The 12,811-nt window shown below is 42.8% G+C and overlaps 2 protein-coding genes across 2 annotated transcripts in view; one reads left to right on the top strand and one right to left on the bottom strand.

Annotated features, from left to right (window-relative positions):
• Nucleotides 1-3,256, bottom strand: part of CLTRN (collectrin, amino acid transport regulator) — a 97,306-nt gene extending 94,050 nt beyond the window's left edge. Inside the window, exon 1 of the mRNA XM_088451576.1 lies at nt 3,178-3,256. The gene's annotated coding sequence lies outside the window, so the exon portion shown is untranslated. The remainder of the gene's footprint in view (nt 1-3,177) is intronic.
• The window catches only part of ZRSR2 (zinc finger CCCH-type, RNA binding motif and serine/arginine rich 2), a 62,284-nt gene continuing 52,580 nt past the window's right edge, over nt 3,108-12,811 (top strand). The window contains exons 1-4 of the mRNA XM_088451575.1: nt 3,108-3,251; nt 5,147-5,226; nt 6,374-6,440; nt 11,555-11,660. Coding sequence (XP_088307701.1) covers nt 3,208-3,251; nt 5,147-5,226; nt 6,374-6,440; nt 11,555-11,660 — 297 coding nt within the window. The 5' untranslated portion in view covers nt 3,108-3,207. The remainder of the gene's footprint in view (nt 3,252-5,146; nt 5,227-6,373; nt 6,441-11,554; nt 11,661-12,811) is intronic.

Raw genomic sequence — 12,811 nt, 5'->3', positions numbered from 1 at the left:
CAGGCTTTGTCTGAAGCCCAGGAATCTTCCCCGCACCCCTGGGCTGTATTTTACAGTGGAACTACAGGTGCCAGCATGCCTGCCATTTGGCACTTGTGGAACTACAAGTGCCAGCAGACGGCCGGCACCTGTACCCCCACTGTAAAATAGTTAAAAAGACAGAACACACACACCGTATATAGTAGAGCTTTATTACATACCTACCTACCTCACTCACACATACTTACCTATTGCCAGATGGTCACGTCCACTTGTCCCCGTTTGGAGTACCTGAAAAAAAGATCTTATACTCACCTCCATCTTTGCGCTGGTCTTAGTAGCATCCATGGGTCTTGGCAAAAAACCAAACCGGCACCCGAACCATATACTTACATTAGCGGTGTATGTCTGTGACCACATACACAGCTAACCGGCTCCTGACTGATCAATGTTAACGGTCAGGAGTCGCTAGCCAATCAGCGGACGCTAACTGTAGAGCGCCCGCTTATTGGCTCCAGCTCCTGACTCACTGACCAGTCCACGTGGGAACTGTCAGGAGCCGAAGTGTCACAAGCCGCTGCGTTGTTAGGAGATGCGAATGCCGGGCTATAAATCACTGAACTCCTCCTACATCCTGCCTGTTATTCTTGGACTAACCTGATTGGCTCCTGTGGCTTTTTCTATCTTCTCCGTAGGTTGCTCCGGTCCTGGTGATGGCATTTCACGTGTTTCTGGTGGTTAGTTCCTGTTTACTCGAGTGTCCACTACATCAGCCTGTCTTGTGTTTATCCTGCCGTTTGTATCATCTAGGCGTCACAGGCCATACCTCTGCATTCCGCCACTTGTCATCTAGGCGGCACGGGCCGCACCTCAGCGTCCTATCGCTTGTGTCAACCCGGCGACACAAGGCGCACACCAGCATCACCTGTACGTGCAATCCAGTATCCCTGTGTCATCTAGGCGGCACAAGTCGCACATCAGCGTTCCTGGTACACGCAATCCAGTGTACTGCTACTTGTGTCAACCAGGTGGCACAAGTCGCACTCCAGCATCATCTTGCCAAGTATCATCAGCCCACAAGGCTGTTGCTGGACTTTGTTCTTCATCAGCCCTCAAGGCTGCTACACGGCCCAAAGGCACATACACCGCTAATGTAAGTATATGGTTCGGGTGCCGTTTTTTTTTGCCAAGACCCCTGGATGCTACAGGTACCAGCGCTAGGATGGAGGTGAGTATAAAATCTTTTTGTCAGGTACTCCAAACGGGATCTATGGGGACAAGTGGACGTGACCATCTGCCAATAGGTAAGTATGTAATAAAGCTCTACTATATATGGGGTGAGTGTTCTTTTTTTAAACTATTTTACAGTGGGTTACGGGTGCCGGCCGTCTGCTGGCACTTGTAGTTCCACAAGCGCAAAAGGGCAGGCATGCTGGCACCTGTAGTACCACTGTAAAATACAATAGTTTAATACTATTTTACACTTTATTAACCCCGTGCCCACAACCCAGGGGTGCGGGGAAGAGCCCCGGGCTTTACACCAAGCCTGGGGTTTCAGGAGAGTATCTTTTTTTGGGGGGGTCCCCACCTTCCCTGAGATCCCCGGCTTGGGGTGAGAATGCTTTGGCCATGGAGGCCCGGTAATAGGGTCTCCTGGCTGTGGCATTGCATACCCGGCCGGTTTGAGTCCGGTGCTGGCTTTAGGGGGACCCCTACACATATTTTTCAACCTATATTTAAAACCAGCGCTGGCCCTGCAGCCAGGTGCTGGTTCCTAAATTATGCGTTGTTCCCCGTAATTTTTGGAACCAGGACTGGCTGACCAGTCCGAGGCTGGTTATGCTTTTGGGGGGGACCCTATGTAATTTAAAAGATTTAACCCTTTTTTAACAGGTAGACCACACAAACAACTTCAAATATCTCACTGATATGTGCAGGCTGCTAGCTCAGGTGTGTTTTGCAGAGAAAACACTGCAATAATATCAAAACTTGCAACTCGGGGGAGATATCTCGATCTGCTTCACCATCAGAAAACTTACTTTCAGCTAAACTCACTTCTTAGTAAATTTGCGAGATGAAAAACAGGAAAATCACCCGGGTTTCGGCGATGCTAATGGAGATAAAAAAAAAAAAACACTCGACCAAACTCGAGTCTAATACCCCTTTTCCACCTAAATTCCGGGTCTGACCCGGAGTTGGAACAAAGTTCCCATCCGGATCAGACCCGGAAGTTTGCCGTCGCTCACACCGCAGTCAGGTCTGCATAGACCCGGCTTTTGCGGAGTGAAAGTGGACGCTTGGAGATGACGTCATCTCCAAGCGCCACTGAAGCCGGACCAATCGGCCGGCTAGCAGCGCACTCCAGGTCTTCGTGACCCGGAGTGCGCTGTTCCCATAGCAGGGTTTCACGGGCTAAGCCCGTATTAAACCCTGCTAGTTACCTGGGTTGGATTGCCGGGTCACACGACCCGGCGATCCAACCCCCTGCCCTTTTACACCAGGGGGCTGCCCGCATTAACCCTTAAAAAACCCGGGTTTTAACTCCGGTGTAAAAGGGGTATTAGTAAATTTACCCCAGTAGCTCAACCCCCCTGTGGGGAAGCAGTGATGCCAAACACTAATCACTTTATGACCACCAGTTAAGTCGTGAATAAAGGACTCATTGTTTCACCCTGCACTTCTGCATTTATATTAGGAAATAATATAACCAGGGCATTGGAGAGGTCTCACCTGGCGCTAACCTATTCAACAAAACTAAGAGAAAACGTTATATTACAGCTGTATTCCTAAGGGACATTATTCATTTCGTAAGCAATTATTACAATCAAAGTCCCTTGAATAAGAACAAATGTCAGACCATAGCTAAATTATAATACACAAGCCCCCTAATCTATGTTACCTGGAAAATAGGCTGTGTTTAAGATTCAATGAAATATATGATGGTAGCGATTATTCTAGTTCTGTTCTAAGCTGCAGCACAATCATACTGCCGCAAAATTAATATACTGTATTCTAAACTGCAACTGCGGCCGTGTAATGAAAAAAAGGTGCCACAACGTAATTACCCGGGCATAGAGTGCGTTACAAAAAAGTGCGCGTGTGTGACTGTGTATGTGGAGAGAATTCGCTTCTTGCGCATGCACATTAGAGAGAGGAAGGCGTGAGCGCCGCTCGGCTCCCGTAGTACCTCAGTTGTACCTTACGTCAGTACGGCGAAAAGAAACAAAGATGGCGGCCTCCATGGTGGGGAGCCCGGCAACGGTGCATTTGAAGTAAGTGCCCGGGTTTAATTGCATTGTTGCATTCCTTAGCGAGGGTCTCACGTATTGAGAAGCCAGCCGTGTCTGTCATTCAGGCGTTGCTCGTAGTTCGTATAATGCAACCTGCGGCTTACATGCATTCATAGGCAGTAACAAAGCAGCCAAAACGTCCTGACACATATCATACAGCTCTTCATGCTACATGGAATAATGCACCACCTAATCTGAACTATAATGTTATTAGGCGCACAAGGTATTATGTGACCAGCAACTTATTACATGGCCATACTGTGTGGAACCTATTCTGATTATTATTAGGCCGTTTCAGCCACGCCCATTGCATAAAATTAAGTATATAGCCTTGCAATGATCATAGTCAAACATCACCAGTAGAATGGGTCATACATACTGAAGGGCTCAGTGACTTTGCTTACCACTGTCACACAGCATGCAGCTCTTCCAGCAAGCCCGTTTGTCGGTTTTCTGCCCCAGTCAACTATAAATTCTGTTATTGTGATTTGGGACACAAGCTCACAGATTACTGGGGGGTGATTCAAGGTGCTATTAAATTGACCACACTATGCCATGCACAATAGCCGGGAGAAGCCGGTTACTGCACCTTAAGCCGGGTGTTTAGTCGTGGTAACCGACATTCTCCGACATAAGTGGTGGCCGCAATGTTGTTAGCCCATGCGCTAAGCGGGAAAGCAGCATCACGGCCGTAGCTTAGTCGGATTTCTGCTCACACCTAAGGAGAGTGCGAACAGAAATCCTCTAGTCGGGAGTCTACAGCGCAGTCAATTGAATAGCTCTGGGAACTCCTTCCCAAAGCTATTCTACATCACACAAAATTGAATCGCCCCTGCTGAGTTATAATTCAGGAATGTAGTCATGGAATCAACAGTCACCTTGACCAGAATACTGTCACCGCCATGCTGACAAGGTTAGCATGCTGCCTAAATCGTGTTACAGTTGGATGCTGATCCGGTCAACATGCTGTAAGTAACATGTTAACCCATAGTGTTCATTCTAGCACCCTGCACCTGTCACAACCGTGCAGTTCCTCTTTCCTACCTGTGGTGTCACTTTCTGCTCTGGTGCATCTAGCACACTCTGATTTGTATCTGAGCAGTATGTTGCATCTGCTGGGTGGACGATTGTCATTTGCTCCCAGACATTACCAGGTTTTCATTCCAACCAGCCAGATTGGACAGATATCTGACAGAAAATTGTATTGTGGATACCCAGCTTTATCCTATAGCTATGTAAAGAGAAAAGTCTGTGCTTTACCCAATTATAAATCCTCGACCTCATAGGCAAAGAAATTAAATAATAACGATAATAAAAATAATAGCAGCAACAATAAACGGATAATATATTCTGTCTGAAATAATCTGGTATTATAATATTTCAGATTATTGATATTGTTTTAAGGTGCCTACACACTTAGCGATATTTTACACGATTTGCCCGATTCCGACGCATCGTGCCGACAAATCGTGTAAAATATGCCCAAATCGTGAGTGTCCACTCACGATGCCGACGCGTGTCCCCACAGGTGGTACATCGCATCTTCAGATCTGCCGTGCTGTAGGGCAGATCTGACAATCTCATTCACGATGCACTGGAATTTTTAGGAGGCACGATAGATCGTTTGTCACATTGGACAGTTTTTAACACCAAATCGTGCTCACGACTGCCTGGGAGCTACTGGGGAGAGTTCAAGGGGAAATCGGACACAATGTCGGATCGTGAGCACATCGCCAAGTGTATAGGCACCTTTAGTATTCTGTATTTTTTATATATTGTTTTGTCAATATTTGGATAATTCTTTGGTATTATTCCTATGCTTCAATATAAGATTTATTTTTAAAAACAAAATTGCATCAACATTTTTCATATTCCAGCCACAAGAAAATCAGGGCTATGTTAAAGAAAGAAAAACGAAGAAAGAAGAGACAAGTTCTTGCAAAGTTAAGAGAAGCAGGTAAACCATATGGAATTGTCTTAGTACCGTTTGTGCTGTTACTGCTGCTAAACATTTTAAGGCAGAAATTGAGCCTAAAATGACAGTGAGGAGTAGTAAAAATACACAAAGCTAATGTTCCATGTAATGTGTCATCTGCACACAGCTACACATTATAAATTAATGATGAACCTTTCAATATTCTCATGACAAAATCTTCCCAAACTGCAAAAAGCCACTTTCAGTAGGCTGAGCCATGGGAATGTAGCCTATTCATGTTAATAGCAATCCAGTATCTCATGAATATATGTAAGACAACAGCTCCATGGACACATTTTATAGCTTATTTCACCAAGAATACTTTTTCTGAGACTCTCCCAATTCTTTGTCAATTTAGTTCACCAAAATGTCGATTGTTGGGGAATATGAGCAGGTGGGCCAATTACAGGCCGCAGTCTCTTACAACCCCACTCCTACTGGTTGTTGTCTGGAGTTGTGAGGTGCAGAGCAGCAGTTTTTTCCTGGGGGTGCCTGTATTACCACTGTTTACTGTATGCTAATGCAGCTTTGAGGTGTATTTGATCTTATTGTATTCAGTCTTCATCTCCTATTTATCCTGGCTGTCCTCAATTTTAAGTTGGATATGAGAGAACAATCTTTAGCCAATCAGATCATTATCATCAAAATGCTCAGAGCAGTTGCAGTATTGGTGGAGGTGACTGCACCGACCATGCTGGTGGCAGTGAGGACAGGGCTGCATGTGACAGGGACAGTATCATGATGTAAGCAGGGGAAGGGAGGCAATAGGAAGCCATAGACTGAGACACAGTGGTAAGAGCCACCAACAGTAGTGATGTGAGGCTCCTATCAAACAAATGCAGATTGTGGTGTGAAATGCACCTCTGTATGTTAAGTTCATATGCTCAGCTTATTTTGAAAGAAGGAACAAGTGTAACAGTTGTACTTACACAATACAGATGTACATTGATCAGTCATACATTGGCTTTTATTTGGGCTGGGAGGGTGTTTACTGGTGCAGATGTCAGAACTGTATGAGAACTGGATAGCGAGCAGTCACATATCTGATAACAAAAGTACAATTCCATTGCTCAGCTCTGATCTGCATATTAATACTAGTTAAACAAATGGAATGTTTTATGTTTGGCAGAAGACAATGCAGAGGAGCCTTTGGAGGAGGATGAAGAGGAAGATGAAATGCAGCATGAGATTGAAAGGTCATTGTCTTCATTGTTAACAAAATACATTATAAAGCATACAATATCTGCGTTCCTGATGAACATTTTAGTTATGTGAGACATTAGGTACAGGTGCTGCTGATAAACAAATTAAGAAATATAAAACATATCTGTGCTGTTTTTTTGTAGGATGTGATTATTAACCATATATGTAACTAAATAAATTAATAATTTTATTTCTATAGCATTTTTCTACAGTAGGACTAAAACTGCATATGTAATGGTATTGCATAAATATAACCACAAGAAATACATACACAAACCCAAATCTCAGTGTGGTATTATGGTAGTGTTTAGCTCTTGGTGAGGTTAGAATAAGATATTACCATAAATTGTGCCCTGGCTAGTCCCAAAATGGAAGGAAGTTTCCTTCTTGGTTGCTTCTCCTCGTGGCTCTTGCTCTGTGTAGCGGGCAATTTCCCAGAAGTTGTTGGCAATCCAAACTTTCACTATTATTTAGTTGTGCCAATTTCTGGGCTTTTATAGTGTGTAGTGCAAAATGTCAAAATTTAAAGGGGTGTAAATCTAAAGGTGCGTACACACTAGACAATTAAAATGAGTGATTGAACGATTACGACATCGTTTAGTGTATACGCACCTTTTGGCTAGGATGGGATATAGATTGTCCAGATTCATACCAATCAAATGAAACTGTATCTATAAAAGGATAAAACATTGCTTGACTGTGTTTTAAAATTCTATATAAAACTGATAAATGTAGACAAATTAAATATTTTGGAGGTCTTGTATAATTTTAATATTCACTTAATTAAATACTTTCATCATTAATGTATACAGTGCATCTGGAAAGTATTCACAACGCTTCACTTTTTGTTATGTTACAGCCTTATTCCAAAATGGAATAAATTAATTTTTGTCCTCAAAAAGAAGCTCAAAATTGAGCTCAGGTACATCCTGTTTCCACTGATCATCCTTGAGATGTTCCTACAGCTTAAGTGGAGTCCACCTGTGGTAAATTCAGTTGATTGGACATGATTTTGAAAGGCATACACCTGTCTATATAAGGTCCCACATTTGACAGTGCATGTCAGAGCACAAACCAAGCATGAAGTCCAAGGAATTGTCTGTAGACCTCTGAGACAGGATTGTCTCAAGGCACAAATCTGGGGAAGGGTACAGAAAAATATCTGCTGCTTTTGAAGGTCCCAATCAGCACAGTGGCCTCCATCATCCGTAAATGGAAGAAGTTTGGAACCACCAGGACTCTTCCTAGAGTTGGCCGGCCGTCTAAACTGAGCGATCGGGGAAGAAGGGCCCTAGTCAGGGAGGTGCCCAAGAACCCGATGGTCACTGTCAGAGCTACAGCATTCCTCTGTGGAGAGAGGAGAACCTTCCAGAAGGACAACCATCTCTGCAGCAATCCACCAATCAGGCCTGTATGGTAGAGTGGCCAGACGAAAGCCACTCCTTAGTAAAAAGCACATGGCAGCCCGCCTGGAGTTTGCCAAAATGCACCTGAGGGGCACTCAGACCATGAGAGACAAAGATTGAACTCTTTGGCGTGAATGCCAGGCGTTATGTTTTTACAGGAAACCAGGCACCGCTCATCACCAGGCCAATACCATCCCTACAGTGAAGCATGGTGGTGGCAGCATCATGCTGTGGGGCTGTTTTTCAGCAGCAGGAACTGGGAGACTAGTCAGTATAGAGTGAAAGATGAATGCAGCAATGTACAGAGACATCCTGGATGAAAACTTGCTCCAGAGCGCTCGACCTCAGACTGGGGTGACGGTTCATCTTTCAGCAGGACAACGACTCTAAGCACACAGCCAAGATATCAAAGGAGTGGCTTCAGGACAACTCTATGAATGTCCTTGAGTGGCCCAGCCAGAGCCCAGACTTGAATCCGATTGAACATCTCTGGAGAGATCTGAAAATGGCTGTGCACCGACGCTTCCTATCCAACCTGATCTGGAGCTTGAGAGGTGCTGCAAAGAGGAATTGGCGAAACTGCCCAAAGATAGGTGTGCCAAGCTTGTGGCATCATATTCAAAAAGACTCGAGGCTGTAATTGCTGCCAAAGGTGCATCAACAAAGTATTGAGCAGAGGTTTTGAATACTTAAGTACATGTGATTTTTTTTAGTTTGTTTTTTTTTTTTTTTTTTTATTGTGCAAAAATCTCAAATAAACTAAACTGTTTACACGTTGTCATTATGGGGTATTGTGTGTAGAATTTTGAGGACAGAAATTAATTTATTCCATTTTGGAATAAGGCTGTAGCATAACAAAATGTGGAAAAAGCGTTGTGAATACTTTCCGGATGCACTGTAGTTACAGGCTATTATGATGTTTTAATCATAAGTCACCACAAGGTTCTATAGTGCTGTTTAAAGGGGATAGAGGAACAACTGGTTACAAAACTACAGACTGATACAAACAATATCACGGCTTTATCTAAATAATTACATAGTACAACAACTTTATTATGTAGAGAAGACAAAGGGGATAGGAAGCTGTCCACAGGAGCTTACAATCTAGAGGGAAGACGGTAGACACACTTTGTTGAAGAGGACGTAATAGAGACAGAGTTAGGTGGTTAGTATGAAAAAAGTGTTTTTCAAAGGTGAATTTGACAGCTGGGAGCCTGGATGAAATTCTAATTGATCGTGGAAGGGTATTCCAAAGTTTGGGAGTGACCTGGGAGGAATCCTGAGAATGGGAAGTGGTGATCAGGGATGAGGTGAGGTAGCAGTTATTGGCAGATTTTAGAGGCTGTATGTGATGAAATGATGCTGTAGAAGGAGCCGGGAGAAAAGTGTTTGTGGGCTTTGTAGGTGATGGAGAAGTTTTAACTTCACTCTGTATGGGAGAAGGGGCCCAGTGAAGAGATCTGCGGGGAGGGTCAGCTAAGGAAGATGGACTAGAGAGGAAAATGAGGGGGAGTTAAGGTGCATACACACGAGACGATATCTTTGAATGATAGCGTTCAATGACATATCGTTCCGTGTGTATGCAATGAACGACCAACGATGCGTGCTCCATTTGGAAGATAACGATATCCTCTATCGTCCATGCATGCAGGCCAACCTGGACGATATTGTTCATTTTCCATATGGGAGAACGATCGTTGATGATATCTTTGGTGTGTGGATGAACAATATCGTTCATCCAGCACACTGGGAATTTCAAGGGAGATCGTTCTTTGATCTCGTTCACTGAACAGTTCATCCTGTGTGTACCCAGCCTTAAACTTAGATTGAAGAGGGGCAAGGCAGGAGTTTAGATGGCCATAGAAGAGTAGACTACACTAGGCGAGAGATGAGGTTGTGAACAAAGGTTTTGGCAGGTTTCAGGGTGAGAAAGTGCCTGGTTCTGGAATTATTGCAGAGATGGAAATGGCAGGTTTATAGATGGACTAGATATGTGGTGGCTCAGAGTCCAGTATGAAATCCCAAAGATTTACGATTTACAGGAATTCATCTTGTAAAAAGCCTTGGCGAGGTGGAACTTATTTGGAGTCCATTTCCAGCTATGACGCAAAGTGAGTCTGCAGAATGAAAATACTACCAACAGCAGGTTTTAACTTAGTTTGATCTGGGTTCTTCTCTGTCCCAATAATACAGCTTTTAAAATCAGAGCCTTATTACTTGATAGATCTCTTTATACCATCATGGTTCAACCGAATAATTATAACTGTTACTGTATATAGGGAAGAAGGGAAGAACCTTGCACAGTACAGATATTATGTTACTTTATATGGACCAACAATAGCTAATATATGCGTAGATGCCTTTGTTTTAAGCGTGTTGGTGGTGCGCCCCCAAGGTAAGCTGCATACTAGATTACAGATGGGTTTCCGCAAGAGAGCGGAGAGAAAAGAAAAAATTTTTTGTGGGCACTCTTTTCTGTAAGATTATTAAAAATTAATTTTTATTAGATATACATTAAAAAAAGTTCAACATTGCGGAGTGATCACAAGATGATAGCTCTCCCACATTTCACCAGAGTAAGTCCCCTTTAATATGATAGATAAGATGATACAAATTGATAAGAATAGACACTAATGCAATATTATTACATAAGGTGAAATACTAGCAGATAGTACCAGAGCAGAGAGTGACACCCCAGGCAGGAATGGGGAACTGCACGGGTTTTAACAGGTGCAGGGTGTTAGAATGAACACTAGTTTATTGCATATACCGTACCACTTGTAGATTAAATACATAAGTAGTTAATAATCACTTCCTACCATAAAATACATTTTAATTATTTCATACTTAAATAGACTGGATATGCGATTTTGGATTTTTGCCATAATTTAAGACATCCAAAATATAGTTTGATTTTCGTTTTCTGCTTACCTGTGTTATAGTCCTCATAAGGTTTGTCCACACCCTACTATTAAGGACCCTCTTCTCCATTGCCCACAATTATGTATATTCTTGTCATTGAACAGAGGCAGCAATTAAGAACAATGTTTGCCCTAATTGGATCCAGCTGCCAACTTTCCTATATCATCACTGCAATCCAGTAATGTTAGGACCTGAGTGGGTAAGGGGGGCCGGAACTTTCTAAATGAGTGTAGGGGAGGGGTACTTTTAAGGACACAGCTTGGTAAATATGTTAGTTTTCCTTCAACAGTTGATGTTGTTTTCATTAGAGCAGAGTACATCTGGCCACATTATTGTGTAACGGAGCCCATACATCAGCAATCACTTGTGGCAATTCAGCATTTTGCATATGTTTGTCCCAAAAAATGTGGGGATTGCCAATTCCGTCCAAAAAGTGATCAGAATCGGTAAATCAGGTTGTTCAACATGTTGAATTTCACCGACCAATCGGGGTTGTAGATTGCTAGTTTATGGTAACAATCAGCCGATTTCTTGACCTTTACTAGTAAAATTATGAGACTTTCACAATTGACAGATCTGTTATTTGTTGAAAATGATCTGCAAATCACTGAAAATTATCTGTAATATATGGGTGCATATTGGTGGATTGGAGAATCGTGAAAGCAGAGAAACGTAGAATCGTTGAATAGTTTTCTGATTGCTGATGTTTGGGCCCCTTAATTATTGTTAGAAGTATTTAGTAGTATTACCATAATTATGCAATGTCTTTGTGTCAGCAGACAGAGGCTCCATGAAGAATGGCTGCTCCGGGAACAGAAAGCTCAGGAAGAATTCCAGCTTAAAAAGGAAAAAGAGGAAGCAGCCAGAAGACACGAGGAAGAGGAGGTACAATATAATCCCTGTGCAGGATAGGCTGTCTCGTCTGGGCTCTTAAATAATTAGTCTTTGGCATTTTCTTTCCTGATCTAGTTAAACCTGTAACTATATTAGCCTTGCAATGCAGACAACACAAGTTACATCCAGCCAACATATACATATACATGGTGCAGTAATATTATAATGTGTGCAGATATGCAACTCAATTTCTGTGTTTACAACATGCCTTTTCCAATACACGTGTTATAGCTCTCTGAAAGCATTCCTGACAGGAGGGTATGATCTCTCTCATAGTAACAGGTGATGTTCTGTTCCAGAATGGCACATCGCGTTCAAACTCATTGCAAGTTTTCCCTCACCCTTTAGGGGTGCACAGGAAAACATGCAATGTTTGCGGTACTGTAACTGGCAGAAACAGCACATTGGGCTTTATTTGCTAAGTGCTCCTTCCAGGCGGGTTGCAGGTGAAAACTTAAAATGGCACCCAGGAGTCAGTGTAAAGCATGGCCGGTGTAAAGTATAGATTTAAAAAGGCCTGGCGCAACATCGATTGTAACAGGGCATCGCTAAGTCAGTCAGTCAGAAACGTGTGGCGGCATTTCCAGAACGCACTGACAATGAAAGAATAACAATATTGTTCAGTTCACCATTAACACATAGGGGGAGGACTTCAATTAGCCGCGATAATGCAGTAACTTTTCGAGCGAGAATTCCGCTTATTACGTCTATGTGCGCACCCATTTTTCGTGCAATTCAGTCCCAAAAGTCGCAAAGCGGCATTCGCCTGAAAATTCCTCCTGCTTATACCGGCGATAAGTATAGCTGAAAAAGGCAAAGTGATATAAGATAACAGTGTAGAAGTGTATTAGTGGCCCTAGTAAAGATATTTGGGGTTCTTAATTTGTGTCATATGGCTGTTATATGCATTTGTCTAAAACAGTCAAATAATGATAGAAAGCTAGTGTTGTTTTGCAAAGTGAATGTTTTTTTTTTAAATTGGGGGTGCACACAAATGCCTATAAGTTTATATTTGTCTCATTTTTAAAGCCAATTTTTTAAAACACCTTCAAAATACGCCTCTGACACCCACCTGCAATCTTAAAACTCCTGTCCCATTTATGCAGCACCCCCCCACGTCAAATAACCCATTTTCCTACACT

Source organism: Taudactylus pleione, unplaced genomic scaffold (genome assembly GCF_031769625.1).
Source record: "Taudactylus pleione unplaced genomic scaffold, aTauple2 ptg000026l, whole genome shotgun sequence".
Lineage (NCBI taxonomy): Eukaryota > Metazoa > Chordata > Amphibia > Anura > Myobatrachidae > Taudactylus > Taudactylus pleione.
The sequence above is the reverse complement of the archived record's forward strand: the minus strand, read 5'-3'. Positions and strand labels throughout refer to the sequence as shown.